At 42.2% G+C, this 19,503-nt stretch overlaps 1 protein-coding gene across 1 annotated transcript in view; it reads left to right on the forward strand.

Moving 5' to 3' along the window:
- LOC124551430 (arginase, hepatic) overlaps positions 1–17,179 on the forward strand; it is a 69,605-nt gene extending 52,426 nt beyond the window's left edge. Inside the window, exon 7 of the mRNA XM_047126440.1 lies at positions 15,748–17,179. Coding sequence (XP_046982396.1) covers positions 15,748–15,977 — 230 coding nt within the window. The 3' untranslated portion in view covers positions 15,978–17,179. The remainder of the gene's footprint in view (positions 1–15,747) is intronic.
- The last annotated feature ends 2,324 nt before the right edge of the window (positions 17,180–19,503 follow it).

The following is a 19,503-nucleotide window of genomic DNA, read 5'->3' on the forward strand; positions in this document are numbered from 1 at the left end:
CCTGTTACCCAATTTCAGGATTGGCTTTATTGTGAGCACTTCACTTGGGCTTAAAAGAATTTTCAATTTCTTGTGTTGAGGAATGTTTCCAGAATGAATCTTCCACTCTGCAGCAGAATGTGCGATGGTTTGAGAGTTACTGGCAGATTAAAACTGTGTGCTGAACTGTAACTCGAACCCTGTCTTTCACAGGCAGCGGTCTTACCAGCTCAAACTGTCCACCGCAGCTGAGTTCTGTCATTACCCCTTTCCTACTTTCCAAACTTCCCAAAAACAATGTAGAGTATTTTGTGGCTTAGGCTGCTCAAGCAGGAGGCAGCAGAAATGCCTGTAGTGTTAATTACGTATAAACTGGTATCACTGAAATTGAACAGTGGATTATGGTAAGCCTAATAAAGCTTTTAACAGATAAGTGACTGTGTCATCATGTTTTATAGACCAATGTTTTGGCCACTGTTGCAAGTGACCTTTAAGAAGTTGATGTATTTGATCAAGATCAGAGAAGGAAATGCTATAGAAAGATTTACAAACAAGTGTAATAGTTTTCTGCAACTTTTATAATTGTTGCACATGTAACCAACTATTTAATGTAATATCAGTGCACAGTGTTAATTGTTGTTATAATAATGGAATGGGATGTGGACATCCAGTGGAAGAAGACACTGGATGCATTAAGTGACATGTGAATCTTGTCTGTTTCATATCTATCTTAACAGTAGGTTTGAGGCTATGTGATTAGCAGAGTGGCTTAACTCAGGCTTATTGTGGATAAACATGGGGAATGATATGTCTGGTTGGTTTATAAACATGAGTAGGTGAGTAGTTATTAATGAAGATTAAGATAAGATCGATTAGATTATGTTAGAGTAAGAGAAATAGAAATGAAGAACTGATTAGTTGATGTGAACAAATAGTTGCTACTGGAAGGAAAAACAGACATTTCTTCTTCATGTAACTGCTGGAAAAGCTGCAACTGGATTGGTGAATATTAAAATTTTACGCAGTAGGGACTCTTAACAAAGGATGCATCATAGGAGTGAAGATTGCGACATAGGAGACTTACGATGGAGAGAAACATTTTTTTAAACAGGCCTTACTAATTGTGTATTGGTGGAGCTTCAGAAGACAAATAATAATGCAGTTTTTATTTGTTATTTAGGTTGTTGTATGGCCTTCTACTGAGTAGACTTGGTGTCCATGCTGATTACTCTTTCTTCTATTAGCACAAGCTCAAAAATTAATTCCCTTATACATTTGGTGTAATTTCTGGGCTTGTTTATCAGATTTATTTACTAGTGATGGTGTTGATTTAAACCATTACCTACTGTGCAAGTTGGTGTCACATTACTTCAACCATGTGATGTTAAAAATACTTTCTCACTTTCTTCACTTGTTCCTAACATAATCTGATCACCCCCCCCCCCCCCCTCCCCCATAATTATTACTATGGGCTTGCATATCTCATTTAATAATAATGTAGGAAAAGATAGATTGCTGCTTACAATAGAGATGACATATTAAGTTGCAGGCAGGTGCAATTAAGACACCTACATGTAACCTTTTGACTACAGCCTTAGCCAGGAAAAGAAAGAGAAACCAGAATGCATTCTGGTCTGAGCTGCCAGAGTTGGCGGTCATGTTATATACCTTGTGTGTTTAAAATGTTTTTCCTTGCCTGCTGCTTCTCTGTATCCTTGTTGTGTGTTCCTTCCAAGCAGATCGGGTATATCCAGTCTAATTTTAGTTTAAAACTTTGTCAGATTTGCGTAAAATGTATTGAGTATGTGGCTTCCCAAAGGTATGCAACATGTATCTCAACAAATGATGCTACACACTTCCCCATTTCAACTGTTATAAATTCTGTAATTTGATGTAAATCCTTATGCACATGATACAAGTTTAGTTCTAAGTCAGTCTTTAAACAGGTGGGCACATCAACAACAGCCTTACAGTACATTTACTCCCCTATGAAATTTGTTGTCATCAACAGAAAAATACACAAACTGAGGGAGGAAAATGACAATACAGGGTGTGGACAACTAGCTGATAAGTGTAACTGATCAGGCCAGGGAAAAATGGATGAGGGAAATCTGCTTGGGAATTCAGACACTGGAGATGAAAGACAAGTACAAAGAGATGTATTGAGTAGTGGAGATAGTGTTTCAGGAAAAGATGAACAAACCTAATGCGGAGATAGAAAGGAAAGCTAGAACTGTATTAAGCAACCCACGCGAAGTTCAGGATAGGTGGAAAGAGTATATTGAAAGTCTTTATGAAGCTGATAAGATGCTGATCAAAGACCTGCTGATCTGCAAATTGAGAAGCAAGAAGCAGTAAAAGAGGAAAGCAGGGATTCCCCTTCTACAGATATGATAGAGCTAACTCCTGGTTTCTTACACAAACACCATTCGATGATTTCCTGACAGTCCCGTGTATCCCGTCCTCTTTGTAAATTAGGTGGGATTGCTGGCTGGAATGTGCCTCACTTCCCTCTATCGGGATCTTGTGTCCACTCACTGGAATGTACCCCACGTATTTCCTACCACACCCACCCCCCCCCCCCCCAGCCCCCTACCTCTTCCCCTTGAATGGTGTGTAGACCATGAATTAGAACCGACCTGTTCCAGGGTCCTAAGGTCTGTGTCACCCCTATGATACTCCGGTGTCTTTTACGTTCCTGCCTTGCAGAGTTCCAGGGTGCTACAATCTTATACACTGATGGTTCTAGAACAATAGATAAGACAGGATACACTTTTATGTCTCCTACTGGCATGGAACACCATTTACTGACAGAATCATGTAGTGTGCCCATAGCAGAGCTGCTAGCCATTAACAGGGTTCTCCTTTTTGTTACGCAGGCCTCCCTGTACAGTGTTTTAATATGTACTGACTCAATGAGTGGCGTGCAGGCCATGGACCAGTGCCACTCTTGTCACCCTTTGGTCTCTGCTCTTCATGTCCTCCTCTCTGCCCTTGGCAGTGCTTCCTGCTCAGCTGTCTCAGTGCCAAGTCACGTGGGCATCCCATAGAATGAACTGGCTCACTTTTTGGCTAGAGAGGCAGATACTTTCCCCCATTCCCTTTCATGATATGCAGATGCGCATCAGATCACTCTTTGCCCAAAAGTGGAATGAGATCTGGTGCACTATTGCTGTCAGTTATAAATTCCACACAACCAAAGAGACTCCTGTCTTCTGGCATCTACGCATTAGTCATAATAGACTCACCTATTGTTTTCTCTTGTGTAATTAGCCACCCCCACAGTGTGGCTCTGGAGCCTGGCTAACAGTACCCCATATTTTTGTGGAATGTCCTTTCTTTTGGCCCTTTGTACTAAGAACAGTATCCCAGATTCCTTGTCTTTAATATTACCTGACAATTCATGGATGGTTGAACTGGTCCTCACTTTCCTATGTGGAAGCGGTTTTTATTTTCAGTTACAATGTTTCGCTTTACTCCTGGAGCAGGGGCACGATGGTTGTGGTTGGCACCTTTCTTCATGTTTTCTGCGTCTGGCACCCATGACCATTCCCCTTGCAAAGACTGCTCTTTTATCCCTCTGTTTTTCCAGTTTTCAGATTTGGCGTACCCTTTTATGCCTTTTACTGTGTGTGTTTTTAGCTTCCTCACTTTGTAGTTTGACCTCTCTGACTGGATCTGCCCACTATTAGCAGAGACACAAGTTACTTTTGAATCACAGGACAGATGACCTCACCGTTTAGTCCCCCAATCATTCAATCAGCCATGACTTTGGCAAATAGAACTGTAATGGGCATGTGACCATCGGCACTGGACGTTGGCACATGGCAGAGCATTGCATGGTCTAATGAATGTTGATACCTTCTTTTTCATGTCGATAGGAAGGCGTGAATCTATCATCTTCCAGGGGACCAGCTCCTTGATACCTGTATTGTGGGATGGAGACAAAGCAGCTGCATTATGCTCTGGGGAGCTTTCACATTGGCATCCACGGGTCCAATGGAGCTCATGCAAGGCACCATGACTGCTAAGGAATATTGTACACTATTTGTGTGCCAAGTCTGAACACGATCAAACACATCTGGGATGTGATTGGCTGTGGCATCAGAGATCGTTGACCCCCTCCCAGGATTTATGGGAATTAAGTGACGTGTGTGTGGTGTGTGTGTGTGTGTGTGTGTGTGTGTGTGTGTGTGTGTGTGGACGTGTGTGTGTAGATACGGTGCCAACTCCCTCAAGTGCTCTACCAAGGCTTCATTAGTTCCATGCCATGACATGTCACTGCTGTTATCTGTGCGAATAGTGGACATACCGGCTATTAGGTGGTAATAATGTTATGGCTGATCAGGGTAAATGGTCACCATGTTGCTTTCCACACCATAGTGAGATATCACTATTATGATCCATGGAACATGGATGTAACAAAACTAAACCTTCCAAAGCTGTGACATTTTATACGCATTTAATCATTGCCCAGCAAGCCTTAATTATAATGGCCACATCACAGCAAACAAATAATGTAATGTTCTCATATTAATTAAGTGCAGTTTTCTTTTGGCTCATGAGCAATGTTAGAAAAAGGATAGATTGCTACTCACAAAAAGGATAGATTGCTGCTCACCGTAAGGATGATCTATTGAGTTGCACACAGGCACAACGAGAAAACTATAACATGTAATAGCTTTCAGCCAAAGCCTTCTTCAGCAAAGAAAACACACACATACTCACACAAGCAAGCATGCCTCATGCACAGATGAGCACTACCCCTAGCAGCTCTGACTTGAATGTGACTGTCATGTGGCAGTGACTTAAACACTGACGGGAAAATAGAATTGCAACACCAGGAAGGAATTGTGTAATATAAATGAAAGTTGGTGGGTGTGTTTCTAAATGAGAAAGATGATGTCATTAAAATTTTGTGCCAGTGGCATAAGAATGCCAATAGGAGCACCACTATAAGGATGCAAATCAGGCTTGCTTTAAATACATGCTGCAACAGTCATGAGTGTGAGTTACCTTTGAGATAAGATGTGGTGATTTGATGTTGGTCAAGAATACCTTTAAGGTGACAAAGAACCCATTATCAACACCTCACTGAATTTGAATGAGGTCTTGTAATAGGGCTGTGAGAAGCTTTATGTTCCTTCCTCAATATTGCAGAAAGACATGGGAACGTACAGTTGCATGAAGACTGGGCTCCGTATGGTCACGTGGCACTACCAGGAGGGAAGACCATTCTGTTCAATGTACAGCTCAGGCTCATCGTACTGGAACTGTAGCAGCAATTTTGGCAGCAATTGGCACTATAGTGACATAATGAGCTGTTACAACTTCAAGAACAGCTCTGACACAGATGCCCTGTTGCACGCATTCCACTGACAACGAACAACCACCACTTGTGACTTCAGCAAAGTGTCGTTGAAGGGCAGGATGGAGGTCTGTTGTGTTTTCTAATGAAAGCTGTTTCTGTCTTGATGCCAGTGATGGCCATGTGTTGCTTAGGAGGAGGCCAGTGAAGGGCCTGGTGCCAACCTGTCTGCGTGCTGGACATACTGGACCTACAACTTGAGTTATGTTTTAGGGTGCAATTTTATATGACAGCAGGAGCACTCTTATGGTTATCCATTGCAAATTTGCATGTTATTCTGGTGATCTGACCTGTTGTGTTGCCATTCATGAACAGTATTCCAGGGAGTGTTTTCCAGCAGGATAACACCCACCCAAATATCGCTGTTGTTGCACAACATGCTTTACAGAATGCTGAAATGGTGCCTTGGCCTGCTCAATAACCAGATTGAACCACCGTGTGGGTCCGGGGTTTAGAATAGGCCCGAGGTATCCCTGCCTGTTGTAAGAGGTGACTAAAAGGAGTCTCTCACTTCTTGGCCCTATAAGTTCAGGTCCCATTTTATGGTCTGAGCCGCCACTTTTTTGAAATTCTACAGAAGTGCGGGCCATATGGGGAAGGATGCCTTAAGTGGTGCACGAGTTATCCATTGTGCCCTTAGATTCGATCTCTTGAACCTCTTGTCATGGCTTTGCATCTCCATCTGCAATTCAACTGTTTGGGCGAGGTCACCTTTCGGGGTACATCATCTTCTTCCATTGTCTCCTGTCCTCTTTCACCCCCATGACAACATTGGATTTCTCTGCGCCCAATATTCAGCACAGTAGCCAGTCCCTTGTGGTGGGCCTGTCATGTACACATTTGGTGGTAACCCCCTGACAACACAGGGGTCGCACTGCACTACTGATGCCTGAGCTGTAAACTCCCCATGTATGCCAAGGAGTAGATGCCTGCCTTCCTGGGGCATCAGGACTCCTGGCAACGGCCATCATGCCAGGTGGCCTTTGCTGTGGCTGGGTGGCACCCATGGGGAGAGCCCCAGATCGGAGAGGTGGCATCAGGGCAGATGACCTGCAGTGAAGCGAAGTAAGTCATCTATTGCTGGCCACCGTAAGGCACCAGCAGTCTCTGAGAAGGGCAAGATCAAGTACAATGCTGACAGATATGACCCTAAATTGCTTCCCTCCCACACTACACCATAGGAGGGACATAGGGCTATAGATAGAAGAGAGCCATATTTGCCTCAGTATTTAGTCTGTAGCAAATGGACGGGACTCGTTACTACCTACAAAGCCTCAATTTTTTATTGAACATCTTGAGGATAAGTTTGGGGAAGTGACAGTGCTGTCCAAGATGAGAAGCGGTGCAGTCTTGATTCACATAGCATTTCCAGCCCAATCCCGGGCGTTATTAGCTTTTGACCAGCTGGGTGATATTCCTGTTTCCATCACTCCCCATAAAAGCCTCAATATGGTCCAGGGGATTATTTTCCATTGCAGTTTGATGATGAGCTCCGTGTCAATCTAGAACAGCGGGGTGTTAATTTCAACCAGCGCATTTACAGGGGAACCAAAGCAACAGTGTTGCTACTGGTGCCTTCATCTTGGCCTGTGAGGGTGATTCATTGCCTGAAAAGGTCAAGGTGATGGTTTACCATTGTAACGTTAAACCATACATCCCTCCCCTTATGTGGCGCTTTAGGTGCTGGAGACTCAGACACGTCTTCCTGCTGCACTTCCAGCGCCACATGTCGAGACTGCAGACGTCCACTGCATCCAGATACTCCATGTGCGCCTCCTCCCACTTGTATCAACTGTGGAGAGCAGCACTCTCCCTGCTAGCCAGACTACACAGTACTCCAAAATGAGTGGAAAATCATGGAGTGAAAGACCCTGGACCTGTTGACTTACCAAGAGGCTAAACGTAAATTTGAACAGTTACACCATGTTCGGTTGACGTCCACATATGCTGCAACTACATAACCATCGCAGTCACAAGTACCAGGCGTACCACACTCTGTGCCACAAACAATGCGCCCTCCGCTCTTGTACAGAAGGGGTCCTTTGGGACCCTTTCTCCCAAAGTCTCCACTAATTTCGCAGTGGACACTCACCAGTGGTGAAAGGAGCCAAAAGCTGCTGGATGAAGAGCTTCATGGTCTTCCTCTGTGCCTGAATACTCCCAGAAAGCTACTAAAGGGAAGTGAGAGGGCAAGCAAACAAAGAAGTCTGCTAAGAAAAAGGATCCTCCGGTGTCCCCAACACCACCACTCTCTACCAATTCTGCACCTGAGGATGAGGTGGAGATCTTAGTGTCCCCTGAGGATCTGGATCTCACTGATGCCTCATCCACAATAGGAAAGAATACAAGTACTCAATCAGTGGCAGCAGGTGACCCTGAGGCGTAACCTGCCTCGTGTGCTTCATGCCTTCCCAGGCTCACAATACAGTCATCCTCCAGTGGAATTGCTGCGGTTTTTTCCACCATCCTGCTGAGCTACGGCAACTTTTAAGCTTTACACCAGCTTTCTGCATTGCCCTCCAGGAAACCTGGTTCCCAGCAATGCAGACACCTGCCCTCCGCAGCTATAGTGGATATTACAAGAACCGTAGAGACTATAATAGCATACCAGGTGGAGTTTGGGTCTATGTTCTGAACTCAGTATGCAGTGAAGCTGCACCCCTTCAAACCCCTCTTGAAGCTGTGGCTGTCAGGATAAGAACGACGCAGGAAATAACTGTCTGCAAATTATATCTTCCTCCAGATGGTGCAGTAGCCTTGAACGCATTGGCTGCACTGATTCAACAACTCCCTAAACCTTTCCTACTTTCGGGAGATTTTAACGTCCATAACCCCTTGTGGGGTGGTAATGTGCTTACTGGCTGAGGTAGAGATGTAGAAACTTTCCTGTCTCAACTTGACCTCTGCCTCTTAAACACTGGGGCCTCCACACATTTCAGTGTGGTTCATGGCACTTACTCGGCCATTGATTTAGCCCTCTGCAGCCCAGGACTTCTCCCATCTGTCCACTGGAGAGCCCACAATGACTTGTGTGGTAGTGACCACTTTCCCATCTTCCTGTCACTCCCCCAGCGCCATTCCCCCAGACATCTACCAAGACGGGCTTTAAACAAGGCAGACTGGGAAGCTTTCACCTCTGCTGTCACTGTTTAATCTCCTCCACATGGTACCATCAATGTGGTAGTTGAGCGGGTCACTAGAACGATCGTTTGTGTGGCAGAATACACAATCCCTTGTTCTTTACGGTACCCCCGTCGAAAGTCAGTACCTTGGTGGTCGCTGGAAATCACTGAGGCCTTTAAAGAGCATCTGTGAGCTCTACAGTGACATAAGCGGCACCTTCCCTAGAGCAGCTAATAGCTTTTAAATGGCTCCATGCCTGCATTCACCAGCTTGTAAAAAGATGGAAACAGGAATGTTGGGAGAGGTAAGTCATGACCATTGGGTGCCATACATCACCTTCCCAACTCTGGACGAAGATCAGACGTGTTTGTGCTTGCCAGACTCCGACAGGTGTCACTGGCCTTCATATCAATGGCATGTTATCTGCTGATGCAAACACAATTGCCAAGCTCTTTGCTTAGTACTATGCTCGAGCCTTCGCGTCGGAGAATTATCGCTCAGCATTTCACACCCTCAAATGGTGGATGAAAATGAGAGCCCTCTCGTTCACTGAACATCACAGTCAACCCTATAATGCTCCATTTACACAGTGGGAGCTCCTCAGCGTCCTTGTAGATTGCCCCGTCACAGCTCATGGGCCAGATCGTATCCACAGTCAGATGATCAAACATCTCTCATCTGACTACAAGTGACATCTCCTCGTCATTTTCAACCAGATCTGGTGTGATGGTGTCTTTCCATCACAATGGCAAGAGAGCACCATCATTCCGGTGCTCAAACCTGACAAACACCCACTTGATGTGGGTAGCTATCGCCCCATCAGCCTCACCGACATTTTTTGTAAGCTATTAGAATGTATGGTAAGTCGGCTGTTGTGTTGGGTCCTGGAGTAACTTGGCCTACTGGCTCCATGCCAGGGCAGTTTCCACCAGGGTCGCTCTACCATTGTGTCTTGTGTCCCTCAAATCTGCCATCCGAACAGCTTTCTCCAGACGCTAACACCTGGTTGCCATCTTTTTTATTTACAAAACGCTTACGACACATCCTGGCGACATCATATCCTTGCCACATTATATGAGTGTGGTCTCCAGGGCCTGCTCCCAATTTTTAACCAAAATTTCCTGTCGCTCCATACTATCTGTGTCCAAGTTGGTGCCTCCCATAGTTTCCCCCCATATCCAGGAGAATGGGGTCCCGCATGGCTCTTTATTGAATGTATCTCTATTTTTAGTGGTCATTAATGGTCTAGCAGCAGTTGTCAGGCCGTCCATCGCACCTTCTCTGTATGCAGACGACTTCTGCATTTCATACTGCTCCTCCAGTACTGGTGTCGCTGAGCGGCGCTACAGGGAGCCATGCACAAGGCGCAGTCACGGACTCTAGCCCACGGTTTCCAGTTTTCAGCCGTGAAGTCGTGTGTTGTGCACTTTTGTGAGCGTCTTACCATTCTTTCAGAACCAGACTGATGTGGCTTCCTCATCTTCGTCAGCTGAAGCAGAAGTGCCCTCCGCTGTCTGAGCAACACCAACTGGGGTGCAGATCGGTCCATGCTGCTGCAGTTCTACAAAGCCCTTGTTCAATTCCATCTTGACTATGGTAGTCCAGTTTATGGTTCAGCAGCACCCTCAGCGCTTTGTTTACTCGACCCAGTGCACCAATGTGGTGTTAGACTGGCAACGGGAGCTTTTAGGATGAGTCCGGTGACCAGCGTCCTGGTGGAGGGCAGAGTCCCTCCATTGAAGGTTAGGCATGCACAACTGATCGCCAGTTATGTTGCACACATTCGTAGTTCTCCTGATCATCCGAATTACTGTCTCCTTATCCGTCCCACTGTGGTTCATCTCCCATGTTGGAGGTCCAGGTCAGGGCTTACATTTACGATTGCGGTTTGCGTCCAATCTCTTCTGTCTGAAGTGGAGTCCTTGCCTTTACCACCTATACTCGAGGTCCAGTCACGTACACCTCCATGATGTACACCTAGGCCAAAGCTTCGCCTAGACCTTTCACATTGTCCTAAGAACTCAGTTAACCGTGTGGCTCTCTGCTGTTACTTCCTCTCGATTCTTGGCATATACCGGCACCATGAAGTGGTTTACACCGACGGTTCGATGGCTGATGGTCACATTGGCTTCGCATATGTTCATGAAGGACATATTGAACAGTACTCCTTGCCAGATGGCTGCAGTGTTTTCACTGCAGAGCTGGCAACCATTTCTCGTGCTCTTGAGCACATTCACTCATGCCCTGGCAAGTTGTTTCTTCTCTATACTAACTCCTTGAGCAGCCTACTAGCTATCAACCAGTGCTACCCCCACCATCTCCTGGTAGTGACCATCCAGGAGTCCATCTATGCCCTGGAATAGTCCAGTCATTCTGTGGTGTTTGTGTGGACCCCAGGCCACGTCAGAATCCCAGGAAATGAACTTGACAACAGGCTGGCCAAACAGGCTACGTGGAAACCGCTTCTGGAGATCGGCATTCCCATAACTGACCTGCGATCATTATTATGCTGCAAGGTTTTTCAGCTTTGGGAGGCAGAATGGCATAATCTCAGAATGCACAACAAACTGCATGCTCTTAAGGAGACTACGTTTGTGTGGAAGTCCTCCATGCAGGCCTCTTGCAGGGCTCTATGGTTCTCTGCCAGCTCCACATTGGCTATATGTTGCTTACACATGGCTACCTCTTCCGTCGTGATGACCCACCTCGGTGTCACTGTGGCTCACGTACGACTATCGTCCACATCTTGCTGGACTGCCCACTTTTAGCCCCTCTGCGGCAGACTTTTAACCTTCCCAGCACCCTACCTTCGGTGTTGGACAACAATGCCTCAACAGCAGATTTAGTTTTACGTTTTATTCGTGACGGGGGTTTTGATTGTACCATCTAAGGATGGGCATTTAGCCTTCTCTCCAAGGCTGCCACCCTCCCTCCATTTTAACTCTGTCGCACTTTCTTTGCACTTGTTTGTCTTGGTGGTCATCTTTTCTACATGTTTTCATCCCACCTTGTCTTCTTAGGTGGACATTTTAATGTGTTGCAGAGTAGCTGGCCCATCCTCTTTTATTATTGTGATCAGCCGCAGACCATCTGCTCTGTGGTTTTAATACCTTCTTCTACTTTTCCTTGTGGTGTATGTTTCCCCCATTTTCTGTTTGTTTCATTAGTTTTCTTTTTAGGTGTGGTTCCCAATTCCTTTTCCCCCTTTTACTTTCCCATACATACTTTGGGTGTTTTTATACCTTGAGCCTTGCTTGCATCAGGAAAAAGGGACTGATGGCTCTGTAGTTTGGTCCTTTTGTAACCCAAACAAACCAACCAACCAACCAACCAAATCGAATTGTGGAGTTGTGGTTTATTCATTTCATGACGTGCATTTGCAATCCATTTGGTTTGCATACAGGAGACATGCCAAGTATTTGTAATACAGTTACAATGATTTTTACATGAATAAGTAATAGCACTAAAACAAACAGTAACACTATAATGATATTTCTTGGAATATATCATACATTGTATCCAGCTCAAATTTCCAGTTCGTCCTGTATGAATTCATCCACTGAGTTATAACATTTCTGTGTCAGTGCCTTATATAGCTTTATTTTAAGCTTACCTAAATTCATCTGCATTAACTAGTTCCCTTTTAATTTATTATAAATTTTCATCCCCATGTATTGCAGTTCTGGGTATACAGTTTGAGGCAATGGGTGGGGAGCATGAAATTTTCTTTGTTCTAGTAACATGTGAATGAACAAAATGGTTTCCCTCAAATAATTCATGTCTAGTGTATAAAAAGATAGAGGACAGAGTTAATATTTTAAATTTTCTAAATAACTGAAGGCATCGTTCTTTATGATTCATAGTGTACATATTTTGAATGATTTTTTTTTTCTGTGTTTTTAGTATCCTCACTGTTCATCGAGTTTCCCAAAAAACAATACTATACTTAGTAATGGATTCAAAGTAGCTTGTATATGCTACTTTTTGTGAGTCCATGTCAATTGCAATTGACAACATTTGTAGTGCAAATTCAAAACTACTCTGTTTGTTTGCTAGGTACTCAATGTGTGCCTGCCAGCTCAAATTTTTGTCTATATTATACCAAAGAATTTGACTGAGTCAGCTTCTTCTGTAACTAGGTTGTTGTGAACAATCTTAATCTGCTCACATCGTGACAGTTTGAGTTTGAATTGCATCATGTGAGTCTTAGATATGTATAGATTCAACCCATTTAGCTGAAAACAAGATATTAAGATGCTGATGGTACTGATCACAGATTTGAGAATTTTTTTCTGAATCCTGATTTTCAACTAAGACAGAAGTATCATCTGCGAACAGAACTGATGGGGAACTTATATTTAATGCTAAGTCATTAACATAGAAGAGAAATAGGACTGGGCCTAATATGGAGCCTTGTGGAACACGCTGAGATATTTTATCCCCGTCAGAAAATTACGCCATTTAAAGAGATGCTAATTCTTTGCTTTCTGTTTGATAAGTAGGATTTAAACCATTGTAGGGCTCTGCCACTGATGCCATACCTGTCAAGTTTGTAAATAAGCAATGCATGGTTTACAGAATCAGACGCCTTAGTGAGGTCACAGAAAATTCCTGCCACTTTATTTCTCTTCTCTAAAGATGTACTTATTTTCTCAGTGAAACTGCTCACTGCATCTGTGGTGTTTTCCCACTGTTGAAATCAAAATTGTTTAGAATAATAGAATATTTTGCAGTGAAGCTTTGGATTTGGGCAACAGTAAGTTTTTCAAATACTTTAGACTTACTTATTTCAAATATTTTAGATAGAACTGAGATAGGATGATAACTTTTCATGATCTCTCTTGACCTCTTCTTGATGAGTGGTTTGACTACAGCATATTTCAGTACCTCTGGGAAACAGCCATCTTCAAAACAATGATTTATTATTTGAGCTAGTAGATTTGCATTTTATTGTGTACTGTTAATAACTACAGTGAGTATTCCATCCCAACCTGCAGATTTTTTTGTTTTTTAATGTTAGGATTGTATTTTCTACATCCTTCACAAACACTTTTTAAAGAGTTTGTAAAGTTTTCAGAGTTTTCATTTAGGCCAAAAGGATTTACATCTACAACAGACTTTACCACATTTATAAAGGATTCATTAAGTATCTGAGTTGGACTTACTGTAGTATTTCCTTCAGTGTCAATTTTTGAAACTTCTTAGTTACAGGCTTTAACACCTAACTCAGATTTAATGACTGACCACATACCCTTTGTCCTATTTTTATGGTTTAAAATTAGCCTGTTTTTTGCAAATTGCTTTTGCTGCCTTGACGACTTTTTTGTTATGGTTTTATAGAGTCTTAACATACTCAATGAAATCAGTATCTTTATTATATTTTAATTCTCTGTGCAGTTGCCTTTTCCTTACACTGGAAACTTTAATTTTTCATTTTATTGCCGTAGAGTCTAGGTGAAATATTTCATTAAGAACACGTAGGAAACTATTTAGGAATTTCTCGAAGGTTTCATCACTTGAATTACAATGATCAAAAGGCCATTTTTTTCTCTTTTAGCTTATTACTAAATTTTAGCAAGTTTTCTTTGCTAAAATTCCTTCTCATATGGATCCTCATACCATACTTGAAATGTTCTTGTCTGTCTGTGGCAGCTCAATGAATAATGCACAATGATCTGAAATACCTAGAAATAGATAACATTTATATACATCTTCATATAAATAATTAATTAGACCGAGCGAGGTGGCGCTGTGGTTAGACACTGGACTCGCATTTGGGAGGATGACGGTTCAATCCCACGTCCAGCCATCCTGATTTAGGTTTTCCATGATATCCCTGAATCGCTCCAGGCAAATGCCGGGATGGTTCCTTTCAAAGGGCACGGCCGACTTCCTTCCCCGTTCTTCCCTAATCCGATGAGACCGATGACCTCGCTGTCTGGTCTCCTTCCCCAAAACAACCCAACCCAATTAATTAGAACATTATCAGTACAGGTTGCTGATTGGCCGCTGTCTCTTTTTGATTCAATATTAAATTAGCAGCTATTACAATTTTTTCTTTTTTTTCCTCTACAAATGTCTTCCAGCATAATTTGAAGCTTAGATAAGAATAGTTCTGTTGCTGGTCTCCCTGGAAGTCTTAATATACAGATTATTAGAACATTTATTAGTGAGTCTGCTATTTCTACACAATAACTCTCACACACACATTCTCCATTTAAATAACTAAAGCAATTTCTAATCTCATAATTTATATCACTATGTGGAAGTATACATGAGCCTCTATGTGACTTGTTTCTTCTGCAAAACCTACTTGCCAATCTGAAGGTCTCTATTTTGTTTAAAATTTTTGATTGTGTTCTCAGTAAACCAGTGCTTATTTAAACAAACAGTTGTGTTATTTGCACAGTCTGTCAGAATGATTTCCAATTCATCTATTTTGGAGCTTTTCTTGTTTAAAGTCTCAGTGTTTAAGCTACTTATATTCCAGTGCATGACATCTACTTTGACCATTACTTATAGGCTTTAGCACATATATGGGACATCGTTGGACGACAACTCCGATGTCACCCACTACTAGTGTTAACTGTTCCTGTATGACTAACCAACTGCAACAGGCATGGAACTCCACCTCACAAGCTGACATCCAGCACCTATACAACACATTTGCATTCTTCCATTCAACATTCTGGCAGCTACACCAAATATTAATGTATCAGCATTTCACATTTGCAATGGCTTATCTCATGCGCACATTAACATGTGATCTTGCAATGTTAATCACTGAAATATGTTACCTAGGAAGCGTATTTCTGAAATTACATTACTCTGCATTTATTATTTTTTGGTGTTGTTTTTTTTCTGTCAGCTCATTTTTCGTTTCAAGGCAGATGGTTCAATTTCTCTCCAGCTTCTTATTTTGCAGAGAAATGATTGGTGAATTTAATAAAATCACCAGTGACGTCAATGCTTTTTGTGTATGAAAGTGGCAGACTTCTGCCAATATGAGTAATTAATATATTCTACAATGCTACAGAAATTATTAAATACTAGCACCTTTTTCAACCTATCCTTAAATAGAACTGATGCTTTTATGTCCTTTATTTTTGCAAGATGTGCATTAATATTATGTAAGGTTGATGTTGCAGCCTTCTCTGACATAAAGCCTTGCTATATACTTCTCTATGAAATTCATTCCTATTTCTAATTTCATTATTACCATTAAGTGCAACCTCATGTTTACTATGCTTATTTACATTAAATTGCATCTTGCATAGTACGAGGTGGACTGACACTACGAGAGGGACTGCAGATTGTGGAGGAAGTTCATCGCACCGGACGTATGGCAGCTTTTGATATTGTAGAACTTAACCCAGAACTCTCAGATGAAAGGGGTGTTCAGCTCACTGTCGAGGCAGCAATTGAAGTATGCCGCTCTGCTGTTGGCTTTGAGCGAAGAGGATGGCCAGCTGCAGGCATTACCATTGACAAAAGGTCATGTAATTAATGCCAAGTGATCTTAACACAACACTGAATTGTTAAAAAAAAACATTGCATTGTTACTGTGGTGTAGTACTGCCCACTGTAAGTTTGAGTCATCTTAGCTGGATGGTGCCATCGATAACAGGAAATGTTCTAGTCTGTATTTAGAAGATTATGAGCCACTTATTTGTAAAATTGTGTTAAATAATGTAAAAATGTATGAAATGACCATTTACTGTATATGGAAAGATGGATCAGGGATATGCCTTGACATTGAAAGTTGGTAGGACCCTTGCCATGCAACAGCATATGTTCGGAGCCTGACTTGTAAGTTTCAGAGAAGATGTCACTCTTTGTAGTTTCAGAAGCCTGTTGGTTATGCAGTTTAGCCTGTCAAGTTGTAGTTTTTGTTGAAATGTAGAGTCTATTATAGCAGGATTAAGAAACCAGTTTAATAAACAATGTGTGCAAAAAAATTAAACTTCTGAATTGGAATGAAACCAGCCATTTTGTATATGAGCAGAGTTACATCGTATTAACAGTTTATTCGCCTAGTTTAAAGCAGAACAGTATGGATTAAATGTGAAGTACTTCAGGATGTGCACCTATTTGGTGCCCATCAGTTTCCCAATAAGGTTCTATCTTAATACTAACTTGGCAGTAGAACTGCAAATTTAGTGGCAGTGAAATTCCACTCACTTTGTCTTCTTGAACATTTTACCGTTCAATAAATTAGACCTGTGACATACATAAAGTTCTCTTAGAAGTATATGTTCAGCAAGTACCTTTTGAGTTGTGTATTTCATCTGTTTTACTCACCTTATTCCATCTGCTCTTGGAGGACTAATTAAGAGAGCTGCCATCTTGTGTAAATGTAGCTATGTAAATACTGAAAATATATCACTTTTGTCTTTTATCAACCTGTTAATAAACGTCATATAATGGTAGTGCACAGCGAACATGTTCCGTACAACAGATGACTAATTTCCTAAATAATTTGTTACATTAATTATCATTCATAATCTACTGTTAATGTCTGTATGTCCCAGTATGCTGTTTCACATGTTTGTGACTTACCACCTCCCCTTTTATGAACTTTGTGTTTTACTGCCTAAGTATTTAATTTATAAATCAACTAACATCAATGAAAAGGCTGAAAATTTCTTAGTATTACATTAACTGAATGTTTATGTATAATTTTACTGAAATAAATACCATTGAAATTTCTTCTGCTGTTTGACTGTCTGCATGATTTTCTTCCTTCGTGAAAACTCATGGTGTAAAAAAATGGGGAGGGGGCTCACTCACATTCTAATATTACAAAGAAACATCTGTAGTCTTTTTTAACATTCTTAACAGTTCTTTACTTGGAAAATGATTCTGGCTACAAAATTACAACACAAATTTCAGGTTATTAACAGTCACTATACTTTTCAGTGTGAGAGCAAAGTAAACAGTAAATGTTATATTGTGGTTTAAATTGTTCATGTGTTTGCATGTAAAGTGATTGTGCACAGTATCAAACTAATTACGACACAAGGTGACAGTTTGCCCTTCGCAGTTGTTGCACCACCTGCAGACTAGAACATGTAATGCCATCAACAAAGACATTCTACGGAATATCTGGCTGTCGTGCCTACCACCTGATGCGCAGAAGATGCAGTATGCGCTGGTGATCCTGATGCATTTGCACAGATTACATACTGTATCGCAGAAATGTACCCATACCAGCAACACAATGTGTGAAATATAAACACTTCAACAGAGTGCTGTGAAACCTGTCTGAGTGAATCCAAAGCAACTGTTGAATGTAATATTTCACAGTAATGAAATTTCTAAACAAATTAGAAGGAAAGTAAGGTTTCCACTTGTGCCTGAACATTGATTTTTGATTTAAAGTCTCCACATAACCAGAGGAAGCCATTTGATTTCTTTGCCACTACCAAGGGTGTGGACCAAGCACTGGTTTTAACATGTTGAACTGCCCCAGTGTCATGGAAAAATTGTGTTCCTGCATAACAGCTGTCCAGAGGGAGACTTCAAAGGGCCATGCTCAGCAGATATGGGGTACCGCATTTGGCCATGAGGAGATACAAGCCTGGAAATCTGTGGTACATCCGAAGCCAGGTTCAGATATAGATACAAAGGTGGTCCAAAGGTTGTTAAGTCCCTGGAAGAGGACTGTGTCAGAGACAATCTGAACCTCATCACTGATGGGGAATACAAAAAGCAAGAAGGCATCCAGAATGAAATTGTTGCCTGCTGAATGTGAATTGAATGGGCCAACTCCCTTTCCCTATTCCACCATGTAACTCTTCTGTTTCTTCAAATTCTTTAGCCCATTTTTTAACATGGGGCCTCTTGCAGTTATTTCTATTGGCAGTATTCCTGCAATGCAGTACTGCTATTGCTGAGTGAATGCAGCATTCATGTGCCACTGAGAAAGTTGGATCAAAGCACTCCCTCTCATACTGTTGGGGTTCCAGACAGCTTACAAGGTATATTTGCACCTCAGTTGCTGAGATGGTGCACGGAGAGCCGTTAAAAATACCACTGAGTTTCTAACCTCTGTGCCACTTCTGAACCAGAGTTATCCTTCCAGAATGAGATTTTCACTCTGCAGCAGAGTGTGCGCTGATATGAAACTTCCTGGCAGATTAAAACTGTGTGCCGGACTGAGACTCGAACTCGGGACCTTTGCCTTTCGTGGGCAAGTGCTCTACCAACTGAGCTACCCAAGCACGACTCACGCCCCGTCCTCACAGCTTTACTTCTGCCAGTACCTCGTCTCCTACCTTCCAAACTTTACAGAAGCTCTCCTGCGAACCTTGCAGAACTAGTGAATTGTGCTTCGGTAGCTCAGATGGTAGAGCACTTGCCCGCGAAAGGCAAAGGCCCCGAGTTCGAGTCTCGGTCGGGCACACAGTTTTAATCTGCTAGGAAGTTTCACAATTGCCTAGGGTCAAATGCTGGTTGGGCACATATTTTCACTTCTTGCTGCTAAATACACACAAAGTCCCATTCCAGCTGACTTTAACAGCTCCCTCCCTTTCCTCTACTTTCCTCCTACACCCCCCCCCCCCCCCCCCGCCCCCTCTCTACCCCTCAATTTACATAACATAACTTAATCATCGCTAACAGTTTGTTTAAGAACTGTGAAAGAAGATTGTATACGTGGAAGGGACCTGGAGACACTGGAAGGTTTCAGATTGATTGTATAATGATAAGAGAGAGATTTCAGAACCAGATTTTAAATTTTAAGACATTTCCAGTGACAACTATGAACTCTGGCCACAATCTATTGATTATGAATTGTAGATTAAAACTGAAGAACCCAAAAAAGACGTAGGAAATTGATGGGATGAGATCTGGATATACTGAATGACCCAGAGGTTGTTAAAGAGTTTCAGAGGGAGTACTAGGGAATGATTGACAAGAGCAGGAGAAAGGAATACATAGAGGAAGAGAGATATAATAGTGCAGGCAGCAGACTATCAAATAGGTAAAAATATGTCATCTAATAGAAATCCTTAGGTAAGACAGGAGATAGT

The sequence above is a fragment of the Schistocerca americana genome, chromosome 1 (assembly GCF_021461395.2).
Source record: "Schistocerca americana isolate TAMUIC-IGC-003095 chromosome 1, iqSchAmer2.1, whole genome shotgun sequence".
Classification (NCBI taxonomy): domain Eukaryota; kingdom Metazoa; phylum Arthropoda; class Insecta; order Orthoptera; family Acrididae; genus Schistocerca; species Schistocerca americana.